Source organism: Herpailurus yagouaroundi, unplaced genomic scaffold (assembly GCF_014898765.1).
Source record: "Herpailurus yagouaroundi ecotype Mexico unplaced genomic scaffold, PumYag 202, whole genome shotgun sequence".
NCBI lineage: Eukaryota > Metazoa > Chordata > Mammalia > Carnivora > Felidae > Herpailurus > Herpailurus yagouaroundi.
In genome coordinates, this window is record NW_024412433.1 from 15696708 (window position 1) to 15724223 (window position 27516).

General features: G+C 44.7%; 1 protein-coding gene across 3 annotated transcripts in view; it reads right to left on the bottom strand.

Moving 5' to 3' along the window:
* The window catches only part of SGPP2 (sphingosine-1-phosphate phosphatase 2), a 111133-nt gene that overhangs the window by 25135 nt on the left and 58482 nt on the right, over positions 1–27516 (bottom strand). For all 3 annotated transcript variants that reach the window (XM_040450888.1, XM_040450890.1, XM_040450889.1), the window contains exon 3: positions 2426–2605. In XM_040450888.1, coding sequence (XP_040306822.1) covers positions 2426–2605 — 180 coding nt within the window. The remainder of the gene's footprint in view (positions 1–2425; positions 2606–27516) is intronic.

Genomic DNA, 27516 nt, shown 5'->3' on the forward strand with positions numbered 1-27516 from the left:
AATCTCAACATTCGCTGGTGGGTAACATGAGCGGAAGAATCCGGCTCATGCGGAGTCATATAAGGAACATGCAGATATTCTGCTCATAAACAGAGATGTAGAGATAAAATCCATGTGCTTTGAGCACTGACGCCTGTGGGGTTTCACGGTGAGAAAGGTAAAGACGACAGAGAGCTGTCGATATTACGTGAGGCTCTGTACAGTCACATGCTCCGTCAATCGTCACACAACTCTGCGAAGTGGGCTCTATCATTAGGTCCATTCCACAAATGAAGACAGCCTTAAACTTGATAACCCTTACATCGCTATTGAACTTTGGCACAAAGATGCCTTCCCATTAATCATCCCATTTGATCCTCACAATAGGAGCTGGGCTCAGACAGGCAGACTGTGCCCAAGGTCACACAGCTGGTAAAGGGTAAGAGTCAGAACTGGAAGCCACAATTTCCATCTCCAAGCCCAACACATTCTTTTTTGTTCTTTTTTTAATGTTTATTTTTGAGAGAGAGAGAGTGCTATCAGGGGAGAGGCAGAGAGAGAGGGAGACAGAGAATCCGAAGCAGGCTTTATGCTATCAGCGCAAAGCCTGATGGAGGGCTCGCACTCATGAACCGTAAGATCATGACCTAAGCCGAAGTCAGATGCTTAACCAGCTGGGCCACCCAGGTGTACCCCCAACACATTCTTTCTGATTTAAGACGTGAATACAATCACACATGGTCGTATGTCTTTTCTTAACATTTATCATTAACCGGGTCTCAGATTTTAAGAAAAAGTGTTAAAAAGTAATGAGTTAATGCATTCAGAAGTTAGAGTTTGGGCATTAGCCTAAACACATATAAAGAAACCATATTTAGAAATGTTACAGCAAAGAACCCAAATAGCTACACATATTTATCATTAAAAATTGACTAGGAAGGGGCACCTGGGTGGCTCAGGTCATGATCTCATGGTTCATGAGTTCGAGCCCCACATCGGGCTCTGTGCTGACAGCTTGGAGCCTGGAACCTGATTCACATTCTGTGTCTCCCTCTCTCTCTGCCCCTCTCCCACCTGTGCTCTGTCCCTCTCTCTCTCAAAAACAAACAAACATTAAAGGAATTTTTTAACTAAAAAAAAAAAAATTGAGTAGGAAAGAAGTCTGCAACAACTCAGGCTGAAAACTGCTACATCATGGGAGCTGAAAAGCGTTTTTAAAGAAGGACCAAGTGGCCTTGAAACGAGTATATAAATGGTTCTTGTTGCTGTTTTCTTGCAGTCCGCTGCTAGTTGAGGCTTTTTTCCTGTGCAATGTCAGCAAGCTCACAGGCCTCTCTGGATGATGAGGACCAGCCCTGGGTCCACCGTGTCCTGCTGGGGCAGGTGCCCTGCATATGATGCAGCTCAGAAGTCTGCGTTAAGTTAATTCCGACAGGCAGTACTGGAGAACTCACACACTTTTGACCCTGGAGTGATGTCTAAGTTATGGCAGAAGACTATACCTGGTTGGATATATTCCTGGGACCTGTCCCTTTCCCATCCGGGAAACTGAGGTCTGACTCCAGGTGACCAGGTAGAAGACTCCAGAGGCAGAGAGCCAGGATCCAGCGCTAATCCTGTCCTTGTCCAACTACATCAGGCTGACCCCCGCTAGTTCTGCACAACGCAGAACACAGAACGGGCTTCGAGGGTGCAGGGACAAGGCGAAACGACACTGTCGTTTACATACATGACTGCTAGGTTTAACGAAATCTAAATTTTCCAGAGAGTAAAAGGGAAAAATTATTAAATTCAACGCAAACGTGGAGCCAAACTCCTCAGGTAGGCAAAGCAAAACTTGACCGCGGTACTGATGTAACTTTTGAAAGGTCTGAGAGTAATCGGCATCTAAGCAGATATTAATGAAGTGAAATTCTTCCGTTTTCAACAGTTATTAATCTCTTGTCATTTAGAGAGGAATCTAGAAAACACGGAGCCATTATTTCTAGTGGTTGAGCCCCAACCAGGGGCAGAGGCATCCTTGGGAGCCAACGGGGGGGCACAGACTCTTTCCTGCCCTGGGCCCCGGGGAGTCTAGCAAGAGGATTTATTGGGTGGAGTCATCTCAGCCCTGGAGGACCATGTACGAGGATCATAAGCTCCTCACGTCTGCTGCAAGCAGAAGATGAGAAAACCGATCACGTACTGTCTCGTCGGGAGCAGTCCATGTCATGCTCGTTGGGGGCGGGGGGTGTTATTACCGGGGGGTGTGCCTTTCACTCTGAGGCACAGCCTGACTTGGATGCTCACCCACATGTCCCTTTCTCTACGAAGAAACTGTCACTGATGGCTCAATACATTTCAGTCCCCCCGAGTCTCGATTTCATAAACCTCAAAGCCCCTCAGAAAAGACAACTCTGAAGCAAAACCTCTCTTTGCCACCTCACGGCATGGGTGGCGGCCTCACCTGGTATCTGTCCATCGTAGAGATGAGGAGGGTGAAGGAAATGGTGGTGGCCGCCATGGCGTGGGTAGATGGCATTCCATACTCAGCAATCACTCTCTTCTCCAGTTTCACGACGGGAGGGGAGAAGGGGCGGGGCCACTTCAGGATGTCCTTGGCCATCTGGCCAATATACATCACCAACTGCAAAACCAAAGGACGGGGGTGAGTCTAACCGAGTAAGTGAAATCCCTCGGTTGTGTGAATTTATTTGGGGGATCCCAGTCTGTTGGTGGAAATCCCCTTCCTCTCTGACCCAGCTGCCTCCTGGGAAAGTCTTGTAGGATGCGTCTTAGTCCATAAAAAGAGAAACAGGCCGTCTGAACTCCAGAAGACCACTGCGCCCCTAAGATAGGACATTAATACATACCTTAATTTGAATGATATACTCAAAAAGCATTTCCATAGTTCCTATGTGTGCCAGGTACTGTTCTAAGAGCTTTACAAATGTTAATTCACTTAATCCAATGACACCTACAGAACGCAGGTAGAGAACAAGATTCGAATCCAAGGAGTTTTGCTTCAAAATCTGTGCCTTATGCCACCATGATAATACCTCAAAGATGGGATAGTTCTCAAATCAGACAGTCTTTGTTCTCAAGTTTTAACCAGAAAAGTGACTGTTCTGGGGGCACCTGGGTGGCTCAGTTGGTTGAGCATCCACCTTCAGCTCGGGTCACGATCTTGCGTTCGTGGGCTTGAGACCCATATCGGGCTCTGTGCTGACAGCTCGGAGCCTGGAGCCTGGTTCAGATTCTGTGTCTCCCTCTCTCTTTGCCCCTCCCCCATGTGTTCTCTGTCTTTCTCTCTCTCTCAAAATAAACATTAAAAAAGAAAAGAAAAGAAAAGAAAAGTGATTGTTACAGAGCTTCTGCTTAAGAATTTTTTGGGGGGGCACCTGGGTGGCTCAGTCGGTTAAGCGTCCAACTTCAGCTCAGATCATGATCTCACGGTCTGTGAGTTCAAGCCCCATGTCAGGCTCTGTGCTGACAGCTCAGAGCCTGGAACCTGCTTTCGATTCTGTGTCTCCCTCACTCTCTGCCCCTCCCCCGCTTGTGCTCACTCACTCTCTCTCTCTCTCAAAAATAAATAAAAATTTTTTCGAATGTTACTCTATTTTTGAATCTTACACTGTTACTCTAAATGCACGTAGGCAACACACTGGATATAATTTAATTTCTTTCAGTAATCAGGAGCATCAGTAAGATACACGGCAGGAGCATTTCCAACCCTCAAATACAGACAACTCAACCTAGAGTTTTCTCCAGTGATTGTTCACGATGACATTAATGAAGAAACGGCTCCGCTCCCTTCTTTCTCGTAAAGCACAAGATAGAAACCAGAATTCGACTTCTGTTACCCTTCAGGGACGAACAGGAAGGACTATCAACCACAGACTTCCTTTGGCAGAGAGCTCTCGAGGACACTTTCAGGATCAGGCACAAAGCTGGAAGAGCAGCCCCTCTACTTAAGCCTGCATTTGCCGTGCGAAGTGTGGACTGAAGACGGGCCGTGTGTGCCCCACCCTGGGCCCCGGTCTCAAATGCAGCATCTCAGGCCCCAGCCCGGACCTACGGAATGAGAGCCCGGCTTTCACAAGACTCTCAGGTGGCTCGCGTGCACATGAGAATTGGAGAAGCCCCACGTGACACTGTATTCTCGCACGGGTCCCTTTGTCCCGGGCTTTAATCATAAACCTCCTCATCTTACCACGACCGTATTGATTTTACTAGGTCTCTGTTCAGCTCGTGATGGGTGGAGTCACCTTGCTGTGGGACGAGACCGGCCATGAATGCTTTAGGGCCTGGCCACATTCTGGTGCTTTCTTTTAGCTCGCTTAATTCTGAGCATTATTCCAGCGTACTCACGTCCCCCAGAAGGCACTGTTTATGTTTCGTGCCCCACTGCCCATTTTGCTCTGGGTTAAAAAACCAAGAACCACTGTGTGCACAGCAGGCCAAATCCACAGGCTTTAAAGCCTCAGTGACAATCACTGAATTCCATAGCTGTGATTTCTAATCGGACTTTGAAATTCAACCTCTTTACCGTCCCCTTATTACCAGGAACTACTGTCCTGGAAACCGGCTCGCTCTTTTATGTTTCCGCCTCCCTCCTGTGAACCTGTAAAAACCGCATCAGACTGACAATTATGTGTGGGGATGGAAAACTTGCAGCCATCACCGACGACCAGGAATGTCTCAGAAGCCGCTTGAGATCCATTTCTCAACACTGGCCCTTCCCCACTCACCAACAAAAACGAAATATTGCAGGCATGGTAATTCTAGTTTGCTTAAGAGTACTTAAAATCCGCAGACAGGAACCCTTGAAATCATTAAGTGAAGACAGCCAGGGGGCCTGCAGACAAATTTTTAAGTTTCCTTGGAGTTCACAAGTCCCTCTGACTCCACTTCTATTTTGCTTGCTACGTTTGAAGGATGTTTTTAAGAATCAGGACAGTTGTTCGTTTCATTTAAAAAAATATTACCGCCGCATATTGTTTCTGACCCATAAATTTCAAATACCAATTACTGTAATGACAGCTCTCCTTAAACAGAAAATAGAGCTCTATTTTTCAAGTCCTAGGGAAGCAATACCTCTTGTGGGCCGGGGAGTCCTGTCTCTGCCCTCGCATTCATTACAGGGAAGCTACAATGAGCCGAGCCCTGTATGAGGTCTCCGTGACACAAACAGAAGGTCTCATCCTAAAGCCGACACGCTTTGAAAAAAATTATCCAACGAATCCTATGGATACATATATATGTAGAGACAGAATGAAGAAGCCAGAACAAAACCAAAGAAAAAAGAAGTACATACTGTATGATCTTGTTTTTATAAAATTCTTGAAATGTTAACTTTATAGCACAGAAAGCTATGCAACCAATGGTTGCCAGGAAGGCGGTAAAGAAATTACAAATGGGATATGCACCTAGGCCAAAATTCTCCAACCTGTACATTTTAAGTATGTGGAAAGTTTGCGAACACACTAATTATAGAAATGGACATTTTCAATGGGTGGATTGTACAGTGTGTGAACTATACCTCAATAAAGCTGTGAAAGACGTGTTTATTGTAGGTCAATCACATCTCAACAAGTGGTTGCCTTAGCTTGCTTGGGTTGCCATAGCAACTAAACATAGGCTGGTGGCTTATAAACAAGGGAAACTTGTTTCTTATATTCTAGAGGATGGAAAGTCCAAGATCAAGATGCCAGCAGATCTGGTATCTGATGGGGACCTGCTTCCTGGCTCACAGACAGCCATCTTGTCGCTGGGTCCTCACATGACAGAAGGAGTGAGGGAGCTCTCTGGGGTGTCTTTTACATGGGCACTCAGCCTATTCATGAAGGTCCACCCTCATGACCAAAGCACTTCCCAAAGGCCCTACCTCCTAATACCATCCCATTGAGTACTAGGTTTCAACATGTTAACATTTCAAAAGTTCTTCTCAAGTATGAGGAGATGTGCCGGTGGGTCTGGCCATGAGACACTGTATGGAAGGGCATCTGGATGTTCAGCTTACTAGTATGTTCGGGGAAGAGGCACAGCCAGATCTGATCTGTCCTCTGGTGTCCTGGGCAGAGTGGGGGCAAAGACATCAAGACTAAAGGGAAGGAGGCCAGGTAAGAGAATATTGCAAAATCCAGGTGAGAGATAAAGGTGGGATCAAGGTCAGCAAAAGTGGGGCAGCAGACAGAATTTTTAAATGCTTTGGGGCGCCTGGGTGGCTCAGTCGGTTAAACGTACGACTTTGGCTCCTGTCACGATCTCACGGTTTGTGAGTTCGAGCCTCACGTCAGGCTCTGTGCTGACAGCTCCGAGCCTGGAGCCTCCTTTGGATTCTGTGTCTCCCTCCCTCTCTCTCCTCCTCCCCCACTCTCACTCGGTCTCTCTCTCTCTCTCTCTCTCAAAAATAAACATTGAATTTAAAATAAAAAGAAGTATTGGGGCGCCTGGGTGGCGCAGTCGGTTAAGCGTCCGACTTCAGCCAGGTCACGATCTCGCGGTCCGGGAGTTCGAGCCCCGCATCAGGCTCTGGGCTGATGGCTCAGAGCCTGGAGCCTGTTTCCGATTCTGTGTCTCCCTTTCTCTCTGCCCCTTCCCCGTTCATGCTCTGTCTCTCTCTGTCCCAAAAATAAATAAAAAGCGTTGAAAAAAAATTTTTTTAATAAAAAGAAGTATTAAAAAAAACTTTTTAAGACAAAAGAATTTCAAACAGGTTTATAAATGTAAGAATGGCAAGTAGAAATTATTTAAATAAGAGAGGAAAAAAACCCCAGAAATGGATGGACTAGGGACCCAGAGGTGATTGTGCACACGGAAGTGTTTCAGTTCAGAAGAGCTAACTACAGGTCCTCACAAGGGACATGCTGTCTCCTGGCAGACATTCCTGATTAGCTCGATGATTACGGGCACCAGCAGCATTAAGAGGGGGGAAGGCCAGGGATACGACACGCCATTGAACGCACAAGATGGTCACCCTAGGAAATCGTTCTTTGTGTCCAATATGATTCTTGAGGGCTCTGCCAGACATCCTTGTAGGTGAACACCTATCTGTAATCCTCTGAAGGGAGAGCCTAATTCTCTGCTAGAAGGAACCACCAAATATTTTCTTGCGAGGTTTGAACACACACTGAAGTTTCTGAGAACAGAACTACCAAGGAAACTGAGGGAAGACTGAAATTTCGGTTGATTTGAAACTTTATCTAGAATTGCTAACCATGTGGGGCAGTTGGGTCACCAATGGAAAGGCTGCTTGATGCGTGAGAGGCTCGCACACCGCATGCCTGTGTCCACACCACCATAGTTGACACACTCACAGTGACACTGTTTATAGGTGTAAGGATCCTACTATTACCCTATGTGGACATGCCCTCGCATTTACTTATTTTATTTTTTATTTTTTATTTTTATAAATTTTTTTAAACGTTTATTTATTTTTGAGACAGAGAGAGACAGAGCATGAACGGGGAAGGGTCAGAGAGAGAGGAAGACACAGAATCCGAAGCAGGCTCCAGGCTCTGAGCTGTCAGCACAGAGCCAGACGCGGGGCTCAAACTCACAGACCGCGAGATCATGACTTGAGCCGAAGTCGGACGCTTAACCGACTGAGCCACCCAGGCACCCCTATTTTTTTATTTTTAAAGCTTATTTATTTTGAGAGAGAGAAAAAGCACAAGTGGGAGAGGAGCAGAGAGAGGAGAGAGAATCCCAAGCAGGGTCCGCACGGTCAGCGTGGAGCCCCACGCGGAGCTCGAACATACGAACCGTGGGATCATGACCTGAGCTGAAGTCGGACAGTTAACCAACTGAGCCACCCAGGTGCCCCAGCATTTGCTTATTTTAAAAGTCACCTTATTACAAGGCAGAGTTTTAGAAATTATGTAAGTAGGTCATATTATCTATGAATAACATGCTTTGAAAGAAAGCAAAGCGGGCACTATAAAACATTTAGAATAGAAAAGGAGGTGCTACCATGCTAAGTTTAGGAAGCCAGACACGAAAGACCACATATTGCCTGGTTCCATTTATATGAAATATCCAGAACAGGCAGATCCATAAAGTCGGACCAATAGATTAGTGATTGCCTAGGGCTTGGAGGCCAGATGTCTACAATCGAGGTGTCAGGGGACCGCATTCCTACAGGGTTCTAGGGCAGAACCCTTTTTTGCCTCTTCCCGTTTCTGGTGGCTGGAGGCCCTCCTAGGCTTGTGGCCACATCCCTGCAATCTCTGCCCCTGTGGTCACTTGCCTCTTCCCCTTCCCTCTGTCTCCTGCCCTTCTGCCCATCTCAACTCTCCCTCTGCTTTTTTCTTATGAGGGTACTGGCCACTGGATTGAAGGCCCACTCAGACATCCAGGAGGATCTCCTCATCTCAAGATCCTTAACTGAATTCATCTGCCATCCTTCTTTTTCTAAAAAAAAAAAAAATAGTGTTCACAGGTCCCGCGTATTAGGATGTAGATGTGTCTTTTTGACGAGGACCATCTAATCCACTCTATTCAGCAAATAGTGAGTGCAAGTGAATGACCACGCATTGCGCTGGTTTCAGGATGACCGCGGAGAACAGCACAGATAAGATCTTTGTCCTCATGGAGCATATGAATGGAAACATTAGCAAAAAGTATGCTTAGCTTCTTTGCATTTTACTGGTTCAATAAAACAACATCATCATGCTAACAACAACAAAAAAAAAGGTGCGCTGGATCTTCTAGAATCAAAAAGTCTAAAATATTAAAAACATTACTGTAGATATGAGCATCACATGTCATTAGGGAATTACAAAATAAAACAATGAGATATCATTACATATCTATCAGAATGGCCCAAATCTATTTTTTTAAATATGAAATTTATTGTCAAACTGGTTTTCATACAACACCCTGTGCTCATCCCAACAGGTGCCCTCCTCAATGCCCGTCACCCACCCTCCCCACCCTCCCATCCCCCATCAACCCTCAGTTTGTTCTCAGTTTTTAAGAGTCTCTTATGCTTTGGCTCTCTCCCTCTCTGACCTCTTTTTTTTTTTTCCTTCCCCTCCCCCATGGGTTCCTGTTAAGTTTCTCAGGATCCACATAAGAGTGAAAACATATGGTATCTGTCTTTCTCTGTATGACTTATTTCACTTAGCATAACACTCTCCAGTTCCACCCACGTTGCTACAAAGGGCCATATTTCATTCTTTCTCATTGCCACGTAGTACTCTATTGTGTATATAAACCACAATTTCTTTATCCATTCATCAGTTGATGGACATTTAGGCTCTTTCCACAATTTGGCTATTGTTGAAAGTGTTGCTATGAACATTGGGGTACAAGTGCCCCTCTGCATCAGCACTCCTGTATCCCTTGGGTCAATTCCTAGCAGTGCTATTGCTGGGTCATAGGGTAGATCTACTTTTAACTTTTTGAGGAACCTCCACACTGTTTTCCAGAGCGGCTGCACCAGTTTGCATTCCCACCAACAGTGCAAGAGGGTTTCCGCTCCTCCACATCCTCTCCAGCATCTATAGTCTCCTGGTTTGTTCATTTTAGCCACTCTGACTGGCGTGAGGTGATATCTGAGTGCGGTTTCGATTTGTATTTCCCTGATGAGGAGCGACGTTGAGCATCTTTTCATGTGCCTGTTGGCCGGAATGGCCCAAATCTAAAACGCTGACAACACTAAATGCTGGTGAGGATGTGGGGCAACAGGAACTCTCATTCATCACTGATGACAACGCCAGATGGCACAGCCACTTTGGGAGTCAGTTTGGTGGTTTCTGACAAAACGGAACATTCTCTGACCCTAAGATTCAGCACTCGTGCTCCTTGGTATTTAACCCAAATGAATTGGGTGCATTGAACCCGTACACAAGTGTTTGTAGCAGCTTTATTCCTAAGTGCCCAAACTCAGATGTGACCAAGATGTCCTTCAGCAGGTGAACGGGTAAATGAACTGTGGTACATCCAGACAAAGGCGTGTTGCTCAGCGCTAAGAGAAGGGAGCTTTCAAGCCATGAGAAGACGTGGAAGAACCTTAAATCCCTACTACTAAGTGAAAAAAAAAAAATCTGAAAAGGTAACATGCTAGATGCTTCCATCTATAGAATATTCTGGAACAGGTAAAACTGTGAAGAAGTAAAAAATCAAAGGGTTGCCAGACATTGGAGGGGAGGAAGGATAGGTGGAACACTGGAAAACTACTGCGTATGATACTATAATGGTGGATACGTGTCATTACACATTTGTCCAAACCCATTGAATGTACGACACCAAGAGTGAACTGTAAACTGTGGACTTTGGGTGATTATCATGTGTCAGTTAGGGTCATCAGTTTTCACGAAAGTACCGCTCTAGTGTGGGATGTTCATAATGGGGAGGCTGTGCTTGGTTGAGGGCAAGGGAGTATATGGGAAGTCTCCATACTTTTCCTTCGGTTTTGCTACGAGCCTAAAACCGCTCTAAAAAATAAAGTCTATTAAAAAGAGTACTGTGGCAGAAGAGAACCATTTCTCCATTTAGTTTGCAGTTAAAGAGTATAATGATTAACTTGACGTGGCTTGCCCTAAATGGAAGGCTTCACTCTGTATTGTTGAAGGGCCCTCCTACCTAAAGGGACCAAATTAAGTTCCATCATCCATCACATTCCTTTGGACTGAGGCCCCAAAGGCCTATGCGTAAAGGAAAAATCCATGAGAGGAGGCAAGGCAGGAAGCAATTATAGATCATTAACGCTTTAGCAAACTGTCTGGGTCCCTTGCACGGTGCTGGGGCCCTGTAGCATTTCGTGATGAGGAATTAGCCTATTTGCTTACTTCTGCCCTGATTACAAGATAAAGGAAATATACAGGTGGGGAAAAAAAAAATCCAGTTCTCTGGATGGTCTACTGTCGATCCCAAGAAGACAAAAGGCTTTTCTAGTAAATCAATTCTGTCAACACAAAACATGTCTTACCGGCATGGAAGGACTTCTAAGTTGGGGTCTGTTCTTAACATCTGGGCCCATCAGGCGCAGTCACAGAAAACAGTGCGTGTTCTCTTAGTGCGGTAGCCCTGTCTAGCTATTACAGTCCCAACAGACACCTTCACTGTCTTAACACATCTCACATTAACAATACTTTACTCTTCACGTTAGTATAAATGAAACCTGGATAGTCTTGAAAATAGAGGATCCTTGAAGGAACATTATTACTAGTACAGCAGCTACTCGTTCTTTTTTATACACTGAGATCGCCTGGTGCCCCCCATTCGTCCTCCCCCCTCCAACCCAAAGCATCCCCATTCTCATGGCGTAAAGTCTCCACTGTTGTTATAATGAAAGTGAAGTCCTCCGTATGACACAGGGAGCAACAAGGGTCTGTTTTCAAATTACACCCCCAACCCCCCAACCCCCATCCACACCCGTATTTTGATAAATGTGAACGCCTGTCTTCCAGCTATCCTCTACCATGGGGGAACGACACTAACAACAGTATGTCCCTCAGGTCTCAAAATGGAAACGTTTTGAGTCCTTGGGATTTATAGCCTACCCATGGGTTTATTTTTTAAAAAGTCAAGAATTAGTCATATCGTTCCTTAACTGCTGGAGATTCGAACACTAAGATGTAATCCAAAGACCATAGCTGCTCCACCAGTACATACCCATCTTGTCTCTTGGTCCAACCACAGGAAGCGCCTTCCCCTTTTCCTCAGGTTACTGATGTGATGATTTGGATAAAGACAGACCAGATACCCAACCGTTCTACTCCTATCATGTACCCACGAGAACTGAAAACATAGGTCCTCGCAGAAACTCGCGCGTGAATGGTCTTAGGGTCATCCTTCACAGTGGCCAAGAAGTTTAAACAACCCAAACGTCCATCCACTGCTGAATGGATAAACAAAATGTAGTAGATCGGTACGACAGAATATTATTTGCCCATAAAAAAAATAACGAGATACAGATACAGGCTGTATACGTGGAGGAACCCCGAAAACAGTATGCTGCGTAGCCAGATAAGGACAAATATTGTATGATTCCATTTATATGAAATGTGCAGAACAGGCAAATCCACAGAGACAGAGAGTAGATCAGTGGTTGTCTGGGGCTGGAGGGGAGGGGAATGGGGATAGGAGGTTTCTTACGGGCTGAATTTATTTTTTTTTTAATTTTTTTTTCAACGTTTGTTTATTTTTGGGACAGAGAGAGACAGAGAGAGACAGAGCATGAACGGGGGAGGGGCAGAGAGAGAGGGAGACACAGAATCGGAAACAGGCTCCAGGCTCCGAGCCATCAGCCCAGAGCCCGACGCGGGGCTCGAACTCACGGTCCGCGAGATCGTGTGACCTGGCTGAAGTTGGACGCTTAACCGACTGCGCCACCCAGGCGCCCCATCTTACGGGCTGAATTTAGATGGTGGTAATGGAGCACAACTTCATGAATACATGAAAAACTATTGAATCACACTGTTCAAAAAGGCGACTATTATGATATGTGACTGTCATCACAGTTTAAAGAGAGAGAGACAGACACTGGACATCGAAATACGTCCCCAAACACCTCTTCCTTGTGTCCCTGAAGTCCTTTGTTGCAAAGTGTTATTGACAACACCTTCCAGTATTGATTCCAGATAAGCAGCTATGGGGGCTACAAATAGTCTTTGCTTCAGGAGCTCCCCCCAGCTCTGCCCCAATCCGGTTCTGCAGGGCACTGAGTGGGGGACCGCCCATGGCACAGAGAAAGCTGCTGAAAATCCACCTACTCCAAACTGGGACCAGGGGACTCATGCTAGAGCAATTTTTAGCTGTGGAGACTGTTCAGATCAACACTTTTACAAAGAGATGGGGCTGTGTTCTTGTTTACTTGGTACACGGTCCTCTCTTCTCCCTGGAAGACAGGGCTCTGTGGCATCAGGGAGTGAATTAAAAGCAGTCCTTTGTTATGGTTACTTCAGAACATTCTAGAGGCCACTGCCTAACAGCCAGTGTGAAAAGTTGTTTTCAGTTGGTGAATGTTTTCTCATGCTTATGGCATTACTTTATTTTCTTTACTTTTTAAAATTCTGAGCCCATTCCAGTGTGTGTCGTGTACTTGTGTGTGTTTGTGTGGGTGGGGTGGTGGTGAGTCACTCAGAGAAGCAACTGTAATTTCAAACTAATAAGATTTCATTCCATGCCTGAAGCACCAAAACAAAGAAATTACAGAGCAAACACCATAAATCACAGAAGACTGTCAGAAAACTGGTCTTTGCATATTCAAAGTCCCGTAGAAATGCAGATATAATAGCTAAAGCACAAACGACAGGTGAGAAAAATAAAATAAGTTACAACATTTGCCATTCTAATGCTCCATTTTTGCAAGCTCAGAGCTGTTTCTGACCTTTCTGAAGGCAAACACTAAGGGTACAGAGATTAGTAATTCAGTCACAGATGTATGAACATCTTTGCGAAAGTCACTCCAAACCAACTAAGCCTCCTTTTCGTTATTAGAGAGGAGTTGGGTAAAATGATAACCTAATATTCGTGTAGGGAATTCTTTGGAGTATATTTTCATAGACATTATTTAATGTTCGTATCATTCTAATTTTACGGATGAGGAAACTGAGGTTTAGGGAAGGTGAGTGTCTCGCTAAAGATAACACCATCAGTGCAGCGGAACTGGACTTGAGTTTTGTTTTCTGATTGCAAATCCTATGGTCTTTCCACCATGCTCCAACAGCTAGCATCTGACGAATAATATATTCAAACAGTATCTTTCCTTAAGGAACTCAAAGTCCATGATCCTAACCCATTACATCCATGTAGCACTCAACAGAGGTCACTTGACTGCCCTTCAGACTGAGGGATTAAGATGTCACAGCTGCTGAGAAAATTTCCAAATGCTTATCTGTACCATTTCACCAATGAACTGTGCAGCAGAAGGCTGAGACCAGTGTCCTTTACTCGCCACTGGACAGATGTCGCATCCAAAATGGTACCCACTGCGGGAATGGGTGTCTTCAATACTAATAATTACAGAGCATGTACAAAAGTTAAAATCATGCATAAGCCTACCCTCCTTCAACCAATCAACCAACCATGAAAATCTGGAAACAACTCTCAATAGCCATGACAGACCACCAGTTAAAATAAATTATGCAACAGTTCAAAAAGCCTTATGAAATATACTGTTAAATTAAAAAAAAAAAAAAGCCACAGGCTGCAAGAGTATATATCGACCCCATTTGTATTTTTAAAAAATGTATTTACATATAAATGCATGTAGGCACATGGGAAATCGTGGATGACAGAATCACTAGGGGGTAGAACTGAGGTCTGGGGTGGCCACTGGGTGTACTGTTTTGAGTTTTTCACACAAAAACAAACAACAAAGGGTGCCTGGGTGGCTGAGTTGGTTGAGCATCCAACGCTTGATTTTGGCTCAGGTCATGATCCTAGAGTCATGAGATCAAGCCTCGCATCAGGGCTCCGTGCTGAGTATGGAGTCTGCTTGAGATTCTCTCTCTCTCTCTGTCCCCACTCTGCCCCTCTCCCCTGTTCCTGTTCCCTCTCTAAACAACGACAACAATTTACTTCAGAGAAGAGTGTAACCATTGCAAAGAACGTTCCTTTTCATGACCCTTCTCTCTCATATTTTTAAGTGTTTTCATTGTTAGTCCTGCTGACCACAGGAAAATAAATGGTAAAATAATACCAAAAGATCAAAACCATTATTTTTATAGACCCCCCCCCAAAAGCAAAAAGGCAGTAGATGTTAGTCATTCACTAAGTTCAACTTTCTTATCTGATTCAAGCCACAGACTGTTCCCATCTCCAAGTATGTGCTAAAAAGCTGTGTAACACAGCCAGCCAGGCTAGGCTACAGCAAAAAAAAAAAAAAAAAAAAAAAGTCTCAGAATTTAAGCTGGAAGGAAAGTCCATCTCTAGTCTTGGCTGACTATTAATCTAAGACTCTTCTGTTTTTGCCTGCATAGAAAACAGTAAAATCTGCAACGGGACTTTTTCACGGGTTAGAAACCCAACACATTCAGGAAAATCACCCCAAGCAATCTGAGCCAAGAGCCCAAGAGCTGATTCTTTGCCCATGAGCTTCACCAATCAGCCAAGCATCATCCTTGGTCTTTATGGGGCAAGAACAGCCTACATGGCTGGCTTCTTAGTACTTTCAAGGTTAGCATGGCTTTAACCGGAACATGTCTGGACCTCTGGAGGGACCCTGTCTGTGGCCCTCGTACCCAGCTGGGCTTGGGGTCCCCTTCATGCTCCCAGATCAGTCTGCCCAGCTCTCGTTAACACTTTGCAAACTACGGTCAGTCACAAACCTCCGTCTGGATTCTTCCATACCCATGGATAACCCATGCGATTATCTCTTTAATACTGGTCTTCAAGTGGGCTTTCTCCCTTCTAGTAAAACATTTGTGAAATCATGACCTGATTCGTGGCTATATTTTACAACCTAATTAAAACCAAGTTGTACATATTTAAAAAATAGAAACTCACCCCACCTATTAAGCACTCTGGAAATCACAGTTATACAATTAAGCGGCTATCGACCTCCACTCATTTTCATACGATTACCTCTAATCTAGGCTATATGCTTGTTTTATCCCCTGGCTGCAGCAAAAAGCCTGGGTCCTAAATGAATGCATACATGCGGTATGATGCAAACAGGCAGTAAGCATGCACGTATCCCTCACTATCCAAATTCTTGTGTTCTGAAATCGGAAGCTGAAGACATTTAGGTAAATGTTTGGGTGAATTTCTTGCCATTAAACCTCATGTCACCTGCCATCTGGAACTCAGGAACCAAACAGGTTGGAACAATCATAACCGCTGTTGTTCAACCTTGCTACCTGGACGTGGCCTAAAATGTATTACTTTTTCATGTTCACAACTCATGCCGCTCTCTCGGTTCCCCCTCAAGAGAAGTGAGCTCACCTTTTTATGGGGCACCAGCCACATCCTCGTCATGTTGGTAAAAGTTGGTAAAAGCTAAGGGGACATGCCTGTATTAGGGGTCTAGTCACCAGCCTGCTTCCAAAGTGGACACTGGGATTCCTTCCTTGACCTGGATAACACAGACTACATGTTAGGAAGAGATTCTACCCTTAGTGTGTTCAGGGAACCATCAAGGCTGAGAATGGAAAGCTGATAGCCAATGGAAATTCCATCCCCACTTTCCGGAAGCAAGATCCCACCAACAGCAGATGGGGTGATGTGCTCAATACCTCACAGAGCCCACTGATATCTTCAGCATCTTAGACAAGGCCGGTGCTCACTTGAAAGGTAAAGACAAAGGATTATCATCTTGACCCCTTGTGCTGATGTCACAATGCTCAGAAAGGGAGAGAGCTGTGGCAATGACAACTCCTTGAAGACTGTCAGCAATGCCATCTACAGACTGAGGGGTTGGCCCTCCTGGCTAAGGTTCTCCATGATGACCTTGGCAATGTGGAGGAACCTAAGACCACGGTCCATGCCATCACTGTTCACGGATCATGATGGTTCCATGGTGGTCACGGATGAGAATGGCAAGCTGTGGTGTAATGTCCATGGCCCTTTTTCCTGAATCTCTAGTCCTGCCAAGGCTGCGTGCAAGGTCATCCCTGAGCTGAATGAGCAGCTCACTAGCCTGGCCTCGGGAGTGGTACCATTTCTAATATTAGCTTCCAAAATGAACTGTCATTTTCTCCAGGGCTCTCGTCTTTAGCAACGGCAAGCTGGAGCTTTTCAGCATAGTGCATTAATAATAAGCTGCTGCTGGCTTTACCTAAGTCCTCACTTGCTTAGATCTACGTCAGCTTGGGAGCCATTTAGATGTTAAAAATCAACATTGCTAACAGCAGCCTATATATGGTGCCTACGATAAAGCAAATAAGGGATGTGCTCTGGCCGTAATTCAGGAGAACAGTAGTTTCTACCTTCAAAGGACACTGGCAAATCACTCTCTTATTTTTCTCCATAAATATAAGAAGGGGACACCAGTAGGTTATATTTAGTGACCAGGTTTTGATCTTTCAATTTTCCCAAGATGTTTTTGTGTACCTACCCTAATTCCTGGTGATTTTTTCAAAATTTAGTTCACTTCACCTAGGCCAATTTCTGTGTTTCATCCGTGTTTTACAAACGTTCCCACAATTCGATCACTCATGTTCTAGGAGTGGGCCCAGCAAATGGGAAAACTTAGGAGAGTGACACAATGAATGTCTGCCCAGACCCTTCTTAAAACCCTGGTCATTAGCCACCTAGGTAACTTGTGTTTCACCATAAAGCATCTGTCTTAAAAACCGTTGGTCATCAAAACAAATGTTCTTACGTGTCCCCTTTCAGCTCCACCAAACCCCAAACATTTACTAGAACAAAAACAGCCACGTAGACGAATGTACTTGTGTTTCTGTGATGTGTGTCAATTTCCTGAAGGAAAAATATTCAATTGGAAAAAGCAATTAAAATCTGATTTGGTTGGGATTAAAATGGGATTCAGGCTCACTAGATCTGGAAATCTCTCTAGCTCCGGAGAGTGTAGCCTTGAACTACTCTAAGAGAATGTGATCACACTGCCTTTGCCTGTCCTTCTACGGCAGTATCTGTGGAGGAGGAAGTCTCTGGAGGCGGTGAGGTCGGGGAGGCCATCACGCTGACCTGACCCTGAGCCTGATTTTAGGCTAAGGGTCTTTCAGGACACCACAGGCTCTCCTTCCACAGTTGATCGGAATTGGGTCATTTTATGTTGGCTTCCTGTAAAGAGATGGCTCTTGCAGGTTCAGGAGAGTGGGTCATCCCGAGAGTCTATCAGTCTACATTCTTACACAACTCAGAAAAGATCGGAATGGTGGTCACTCAAGGGAAACACAAAAGATTTTCTTTCTGGAAGGGTTAAAGACTCCAAGGAGTCAAGCCACAAACCTCATCCATCCAAATTCTGAGTACAGTCAACCACATCTCAGTGGCTTGCCTTTCACAGGACCAGTTGACCGCACCGCACAGAAAGAAATATGGCTTCTGGTGTAGGCACACGTAATGCCACTCTAACTCCAAGGGATTACGGCCATCTTTAATCAGGAAAGCAGTCTTAAGGAAGGATTTGTGCTAATGGTCCTTGTTGGAGGGAATACAAGGGTTAGGGGCCTTCTGCTTGCCTGGATTTGGTTCCCGTCGCGTATGTCCAAGTCTTCCCCTTTCTCTTACTTGGCAAGAAATTTAACACTGAGCTAACTGGTGATGGGAACGGTGGACGGTAGTCCCAGACCTTCAGGCCTGGCTGTTCTCTGTAGTGCGGGCCACACTGCCTCATGCTCAAACGACTGCGCATTCATGGGAGAAGCACTGTTTCATCACGAGGTGCTTTCTTGTGCTACGGTCCCTGAGCAAACAAAATTACCAGTTAAAAGGCTGGGAAGGAAATGGAGGGCTAAGGAAATGCATAAGAATAAAAATTCAATATGCAAGCTAACAAAATTATGGAAGCCATAATCATAGGATGTAAGGAAGAAAATTCACTTACGACAATGCAGATGACGTCAGTTTTTGGTGAGGGCGCCCTGGCTACGTATCCATCTACTCAATGTATCGGGGGAGTAGCCAAACATCTATTTCCAATTTTCAGTTTGACATCCGTGGCCGTGCTATCAACACTGGCCAAGGGCGATTTCATACTCATTTTTGAACAACTATCAACATGATAGCCAGCTCCGTGTGCCAAGTCAGTTTGGGGTCTACAGACCCAAGCATCCAATCTCCATAATACCCTCAATCGGCTATGTGTTTATCAATACCCTTATATATTCCTCACCTCCCCCCACCTTTCTGGTTATACTTCTCTTCCCTCCAAACTGAAAAGAGGCATTCTCATGAAAATTAGGACCCACACAGTCATTTTTCCACTGCTCCCCTCCCCCACCATCACCAGCCCTGGGAACAGCAACACACATCCATTTGTAAATATAATGGGCCCTCGTCTAAGATTTAACCTCTCTCCTGGGAAATGTCTAAACGTTGGACAGTCTTCTGTACAGGAGAGAGTACCCAAGCTCTGACGTTCAGGTAGAGGCTCTCATACCAAAGGCGTGAAACCAGTCAGCCAGACTGGTTCAGTTCCACCTGCTGGTGACACCTTTCTGCCAACCAAAGGGTTCAGACATACTCTGAGCCAGCCCAGCGTGAGACCTTAACATTCTAAGTTCTAACCTGGGGCACCGGAATTCCTGATCCTTTAGCCTCTCTGCCAAGAGACTTCTGGTTCTAGTAAGCTCTATGGAAGGGCTTGTTTGGCTTAAATATAATGACACCAACTTTTAGAGCTCAACCAAAAAAAACCCCCAAAAAACCTGCAACTCACCACTTCCCGAAACGAACATATTCTAAGAACTAAGATGATACTGCATTTGACGAGGGGGTGTAGACATGTAAATATTCTCTAGCCCATCATCTCTGAAAAGCAAGTTTCCTCTTCATTTTGGCTACAGCGATGTCTTTCTTCTGAAAACACGGTCTGCTTTTCGTCTGGCGCCCCATCTCTGCTGTTTTCCTCTACATCTCTGGCAGGAGGAGGGTTTCACTGCAAGGTTTCTCCCAGGCGGAGAAGAATGGGCTCTCCTCCCCTGGAGTTAGACGACTCTCCTGAAGGGCCGGTCTTTGAGCAGGAAGGGCCAGGAATCCCAGAGGGTCCCCTGCCTGACGCCTGCTCTCTGCAGGAGGCAAAGGAAGGAGTCTGGAGGAATACAGGCGACATGGAGAGAGGAGAGCAGGGCGCCACTGATTGTCCAGTTGGCCAGTGAGTGATTAACTCTATTAGGAGGGGCTGTTGACCACGCAGTCAGCAGCCCCCAAATGGGCCTGTGACCGGGGCTATAACCTCCCCGTGACCCTTTGTAATGAGAGAGGCTTGACTTGAGCCTTGCCGGTGTCTGCTTTCTGGGCCAACAGGCATATCCCTGAACCCTTGTCTCTTACTGCCACATGCAGGAAGGCGGAGGCCCGCACGGTGGTGAGCAAAGCCTATCTTTGTACAAAACTACTGTTCAACAAAATGTCTTATGGATTTGCATCGCAGCACAAGTTTTGCTTCGAAGATGGAAAAGGCCAGTTCGAAGGTGGCTTCACGCTCTTAAAAACCTGAGGGCCTTGCCTGATGGGCCATTCAGGCTGCTTGGGAACACCGGTTTCCAAAGGAATACAGAAATCAATCAGAAAGACCGCTAAGGTTGCAACATTCTAGATTTGCCATGAACCCATTTACACACGAGTTGCAAGTGACCATCAAGTCCGCCCTGTGCCCAAATGCCACCTTCTGAGAAAGGCCTTCCGTGACCTCCTTCCCTAACACAGTTACCTCTCCACACACCTTTCCTTTTTCTCCGTAGAATTTCACGCTGCCTGCATTTAGACTATGTATTTCTGTTTTATTGGCCCTATCCTCACCTGGAATGGATGCCCTACCCTGTTTGCGACCCAGAGTCTGGAACAGTGCCTGGTGTAGTTTGGAATCTTTGCCCTCGCCACCCGTGTCAGCCTAAAAGTCTCTGCCAGCTTCTCACTCCGCCTCCTCAGTCTTCAAGCCTTAACTTAAATGAAACAGCCCAAAGCACTCTTTCTTGACCACCTTCTTTCAAGTAGGTCTCTGCTTTCACCGTGGTTGTGGCCCAAACGATACCAACAGTCTTCAATTACTGCATCGTTTTACTTAATACTGTCTGTTTTGCCTACTCCTGAATCCCAGGAAAGCAGGCTGGGGTCGGTCTTGGTCATTGCTTATTCCCCAGCACTTAGCATATAAGTATCATCAGATGCTGGTTAAATGAATGACTAAATTTTAAGCTGTTGCTCAGCAATGACAAGGTAAGAAAGGAGATCTGACACTCTCGTTAGAAAGCAAATAAAAATCTGGTTTCGGGTTCAAATATTTATCAGTTCAGAAACGAACGGGATTGTTACTTTCACACCGAAAAAACTTTGATGGACTCTCGACCAAATTTGCGCCCTGACTTTCCATCAGGGACACTGAGGAGCCATTGCAGATGGGGGGAAACTCCATTTTAAAAAGATCTCTAGGGTGCTATCTTAGTACTTTGTGGATTTTTCTAGCGTATCTGGAGCACCCTGAACAGTTAATTACTTCTTTACAGGATTGTCCCCTGTAGGGGGCCAGCCCTTAAATCATCTTTGTAGAAACAGCCTTTATGGATTTTACCCAAAGATTTGAGTGGCTCTGAGGCGGTAGCTTCAAGGGCCAATAAGGAACCATCTGGTAGGGAATGAAGATACAAGGTCTAGGCTGTCGTTTTTGTTTTTGTTTTTAGATAATGCCAGTGTTGAGTCTCAGAGGAGGCAGGGGAGGTGGCATCATGACAGGCAGTGGCAATAAGAGGAAAAAAGAAGAAAGCGGAGCACGATACGCCTCAAACGCATAGCCAGGGGTGGGAGTGTGGGTCACCAGGAGTTCTGTGATTCCAGAGAATGGACAGGAGGAAGGGCTAAGGGTCGAGACTGAGGCAGAAATCCAGTTGTAAAAGACCTTACGGGTAGTTTTACGGTGCTTGGATGTTAGCATGCTTTAAAGAGTAGTGTGCTATCCTACTGCATGAGATAGGTCACCCAAACACTGTGGGCAGGACGCATTTGGGGGTCCTGAGAATAGCTGTAAGGAGATTAATTAGAAGGTTAATGTGATAGTGCCAGATAAAGATGACAAAAGCTGGAACTGAGGGAATGCTGCCAGAGATGTGGGAAACAGGAAGTTACAAGTGCAGGGTATAGAATAAAAATCTCTACCGGATGAATAAATGGATAACCCGTGGCTCCCAGGAGAATGGCTGTGCCCACTGCTTTAGAAAAATGTATCAAAGTCTCAGGGACACCTGGGTGGCTCGGGGGGGTGAAGTGTCCAACTTCGGCTCAAGTTATGATCTCACAGTTCGTGGGTTGAAGCCCCGCATCCAGCTCTGTGCCAACAGCTCAGAGCCTGCTTGGATCCCGTGTGTGTCTCTCTCTGCCCCTCCCCCACTCACACTCTCTCTTTCTCTCAAAAACACACATTGAAAGAAATAGAAAATGCATCAATCTGAGAAGTGAAAACCTAGTGGACACGAACTGTTTTAAGATGCTTGTGTTTATTTTTGTAGCTTTTCTGTTTCACAGTTCCCTATGTTAAGGGAGATCATTTAGATGTTTTGATTTAGAAGTCCTGCTTTTTAGGGGCACCTAAGTGGCTCAGTCGGTTAAGTGTCCAACTCTTGGTTTCGGCTTAGGTCATGATCTCACGTTCGTGAGTTCGAGCCCCGCCGCGCTGGGCTCCATGCTGAGAGTACAGAGCCTGCCTGGCCTTCTGTCTCTCGCCCTCTCTCTTTCCCTCTCTCTCAAAGGTAAATAAATATTTAAAAAAAAAAAAAGTCCTGCTTTTCGGATCTAGCAACCTCGTGAAAAAGTAAGAGTCAATAAGTCACTTACATTGGTAAATAATTTAGGGTTTATAGCTTGTATCAGTACTCTAGGAGGTAATTGAGAATCTTGTGTAACATACTAGGTAATGTCTTCTTCAATACTATGTAACTTCTAGGATCAATTACTGGAGTGAACAAAAGATTGTATGACTGGGGCACCTGGGAGGCTCAGTCGGTTAAGCGTCCAACTTCAGCTCAGGTCACGATCTCACAACTAGTAAGTTTGAGCCCTGTGTTGGGCTCTGTGCTGACAGCTCAGAGCCTGGAGCCGGCTTCAGATTCTGTGTCTCCCTCTTTCTCTGCCCCTCTGCCACTCGCACACACACTCTCTCTCTCTCTCTCTCAAAAAAATGGATAAGCAAGCATGAAAAAAAATTAAAAAGAAATTGTATGACCGATTACTACCGACCTGATCATGCATCTGGTGAGATCAAGGTCCCTGAATTAACCAGTATATAAAGTAAAACACACAGTTTGATGTCGTTAATCAATGGCCTACATGTCCTAATAGAATGAATAGTTTTTCCATATATTATTTTAAAGTGATACAGCACTTTTTAAAATCCATGTTCTTTGTGAACTATTTATTCAATTAGAAACAGTAATAAGACAAGGTAATAGGCTATCTGTGCACCCCCCCCAACCCTCTGAGAAGGAGGTACTAAACAGCAGGTTCTCAATGGTTCTCATGAATGCTGGGAAAGCCAGCTCTAAAATATATAAAAGGGGAGAATATACACAAATAGCATAATATTTGGTTGTGGAAGATGCTTTTGTAGTTACATTTATATAGAGAGTTGATCCTTGAGCAGCGTGGAGGTTGGGGCCCAGTGGAAAATGTGCAACTTAAAAAAAAAATTTTTTTTTTTTAAGTAAACTCTTAACTCACATGGGGCTCAAACTCGCAACCCTGAGATCAAGAGTCACATGCTTTACTGATGGAGCCAGCAAGGTGTCCCTCACGGGTAACTTTGAACTGCCCCTAAACTTAACTACTAAGAGCCCACTGTTGACTACAACCCTTACCGATAACATAAACAGTCAAGTAACACATATTTGGTACGTTATGTGTATTATATGCTGTATCCTTTAAGTTGAGCTAGAGAAAAGATAACACCACGAAAATCCTAAGAGAAAATACATTTACAGTGTTGTGCTGGATTTATCAAAAAAAAAAAAATCCACAAATAAGTGAACGTGCATGGTTCAAACCCATGTTGTTCAAGAGTCAACTGTCTCTATTATAACCTCATCAGTTATATCTAATGCTTGTGACTTGACACTATAAAAATAAAGTCAGGGACCCACTTCGTGTTCCAGCAGCAGTCTTTAGATCTCTACCTGGTTTCCTCATCTAGTCCCAAGTGTAGGCTAAATACTAACCCTTAAACAAAATGACTCCCCCTCCTCATTTTTTGTTGTTGTTGTTGTTGTTATTTATTTGTTGTCTTGGTTAAAGGAAAAATTCAAACGCCTTCCTAGAAGGTCTTCTGTGATACAGAAGATTGTATGTTGCATAAGGGGGAGTAAACACAAACTAAAATTTGCCACAAAATGATATTTGAAAGGGAATGATAGGGTAGTCACATAAAGGTATTCTAGGGTGGAATTCGCTATTGTCTCTATCAAACAAATCCCAAATCTGGATATAGGAAAGGCTAGGCTTTATTCGAAAGAATTATTTGCAAGAGGGGAAAGGCCTCTAGCAATAGAGTAACCCCTCTGATCCAGAGTTCTGCAAGTGTTCTAAGACTAGCCAGAGAAGGACTTTTCTGTAATAGGGAGGGATGAAAATGTTCCCTGGGTATGGGGAGGTGGACAGGACAGTGGATCAGAGATGTTGACCCTGAGATCAGTTGATTCTCAGGAGGGCCCTTTTGGGGGGGTTGTTTGGGGTAAATGTGGGTCAAAGTTCAAGGGCCTGGGGATGGAGAGAAGTTTCAAGCTTGGTCAAGCCAGGTATTGTGCAGATTGGCCAGGGGAGACAGAGTTCAAAGAATCTACAAGACAAAAATGGGAACTGGAAGGTTGAGTCTGGCCATACTCTTGGCTTAGAAGTCAAAGAAAGAGAAGAAGAACTTGGGCACTTTATCTAACCAGGTTTTGATTTGTAGGAGAAAGTGCTTTGGTGAAAGTACCACGAGATCAGCTCTGACACTGCCAAAATGCTTCAAGGCCCTCAAACCACCATCTTAGGTTAAGGGCAAGCCGAAGAATAGGCGAAATCAGAATTCGGGTCACTGTGCAAACAGGTGCAAACTTTTCTTTAAAAGAAAAAAAAAAATGGCCCAGTCTTTACCAAACATTGAAATGTCTGTAAATCTAAACCCTGCTTACGTTTATCCAGTATACATTATAGTGACTCATTATATGACTGTTCTTCTTGGAACTTTCCTAAAGGGCTGCATTTGCCCATCCACAAATATTCTACGTCGACCACCTACAGTCTAACCCGCCGGGTGCATTCCAAAGACTCTCCCTTTCCTCCCTAGAGGCCCTTTATTTTAGGCTGGACACAGTATGACGGCCTAAGCAAGCAGCTGGATTGAGAAGGATTAGTAACGTCACATCCTTAGTTTTGTCATAGCAAATACAGGTATTAAATATCTCACCAAGGGGCGCCTGGGTGGCGCAGTCGGTTAAGCGTCCGACTTCAGCCAGGTCACGATCTCGCGGTCCGTGAGTTCGAGCCCCGCGTCAGGCTCTGGGCTGATGGCTCGGAGCCTGGAGCCTGTTTCCGATTCTGTGTCTCCCTCTCTCTCTGCCCCTCGCCCGTTCATGCTCTGTCTCTCTCTGTCCCAAAAATAATAAACGTTAAAAAAAAAAAGCCACTATACTTTGAACTCTGTTTATAAAAAAAAAAAAAAAAAAAAAAAAATCTCACCAAAATGATGTTAGATTAAGATAGGAATACATTTTCCAGGGTGGGGGAAAAGGAATTCTATCTGGATGTGCTATGCCACCTGTGGAGTTGCAGGCTTCTTTATTTTTAATATTATTCTTAGAAACAATGAAGGACTCATGGAACTTATGTGTGGAACCTACTAACATGCTTCTGACATATTTTATTTTTTATGTTTATTTTTATCTATTTCTTTTAGAGAGCACGCACGAGCAGAGGAGGAGCAGAGGGAAAGAGAACCTTAAGCAGGGTCCACACCCACCCCCATCTGCCATCATGTTTTAGACACAGAAATGTTACCGTGTCTGCTTACGTCCAGCTGTTTCCATGGCAGCTGTGAAACGCTGGCAAGAGACCAATTACACTGGAGAACCGTCTATCTCATGGTTCTTCAGAGGCACGCACCTTTTCATCATCTTGTACTTTCTTCCCCCCAGGCTCTGCAGGGGCGCACCTCGGAGTAGTTTATGAACGAGGTGTTGGTAGCAATAACTAACGCATCGTGTTTAAGGTTACAAGATCCCCAAACCAAAAACTACAGGTAGAGACTTCGGCCTGATGTGTCTGCAAGAACACAAGATTCAGATGCTTTCAGAGAGGCCTTCGACACATTACCATTCTCGTCTTCCACCTCGTATCAACGTCTGGTGTTTAAATGCACATGACCTCAGCGTCTCGCGTCGCCAAGGCTGGGAAATGTCCAAAGTGTCGCCCAAAGAGTATTTGCCATTGGGTTTTGATTTGGGTATCCGTTCACCTTGGCTTTTCCAGGATAATCTCAATCACCAAGATTTCTGTGCCGTTTTCCAAGGATATTTTCTGAACCAGGATCCATCTCGTGAATGGCTCTTCATATTTTAATCTTAAAGGTGACACCCTAAAAAGGCTCTAGGTGGTTTTACACTCTTTTATAGATTTTCCTCAAACTATTCTTTATGAAGGTATAAAATTATACAAAATATCCATAGGAGAGCTAGATAACAGATTAGCACACCTTAAACACCCTTTGAGGTTACTGAGATGGTTTTAAATAAAGACAAGCACCTGGTTTCCCAAAACTCAGACTTTGGACAGTTTTAGTTATTTAGTCCATTCAGTGTTAAACATACCCTTTTAGTTGTCCCCAGGGAAAATAGTCAAACATTCTTTGTAGATTAGTATTTTTTTTTTTTTAAGCATAAAATCCAGTCTTCTACGTTGCTTTCTACAGTACAAATTTAGGTTTTCATTTCTGAATCCAGCCCCCACTAGGCAAGAGCCTTAAAGAACATTCAGCTTCTTTGGAATGCTTACCCAAGTGAATGAGCCCCATCTTTTTTTTTTTTTTTTAATGAATTCTAATTAAACATCTACACTGTGATCCTTGTTGGCTAGAGAAAAATGGAGACTTTCCGTCTGTCCCCTTGTGTCCATTCTTTCAAGCTAAATGTTTTCCCCAATTATGTAGACAAACACTGAAAATTGCTCAACCTTGATTTATTTCAGGAAGCTGTCATTTAAGAAGCCCTGATGGGGGCGTGGTCAGGCTGGGCTGGGCTCACTTCCCACCGGCAACCCAGATACCGGTGTGTAATCAATTGTAGTGTTCGTATTAAACCCAGAGTTTCATTTTCTCCTTTGACTGAACCTTCTGTTATGGCCTCATAAAAGAAATCAGCTCCCTTATTTCCCTCATTTAGCTTTTATTTGCGTAGCAGTGTTCGTTTAAAAACAAGCGAGTTTACTGCTTCTCATAACTTGCTAATTTCCAAGTTAGTTTTTGGAAAAACCTCCAGGATGTCATTTCCCAGACTCCAAAGTCAAACTGCTATGTATTTGAAAAACATTTTCAAGTTGAACAAAACATTTTTCCCTTCTGATTTCAGTGCCTGTGAATGCCAGAAGAAATTTAATTTTAAAAGGAACAAAAAAACGAACATCTTTTTCTAGTTAAATCTGAGCATATGCAATACAATGAATTTATATGTGTACACACACACACACACACACACACACAGAAGCTCAGAGGAAGACTCGTGGGCTTGATGTTTGCCATTGCACTTGGGCCTGAACTAGGAGGAGTGCTGAATCCTCAGTGCTTCCATCTGCCCCCCTGGCTTGAATTTGCAAGGCCAAATGATTCCTAGCAACTCAGAGTTGGGGAGGGTCCAACTATCTCCTTAAGGACACTTTTCACAGGGAACCACTGTTGCTCTTTAGGGTGAACACCAAGAAAAAGTGACATGAGCCAACCCAGTCAAGGTATGGGGCAGTGGGGGC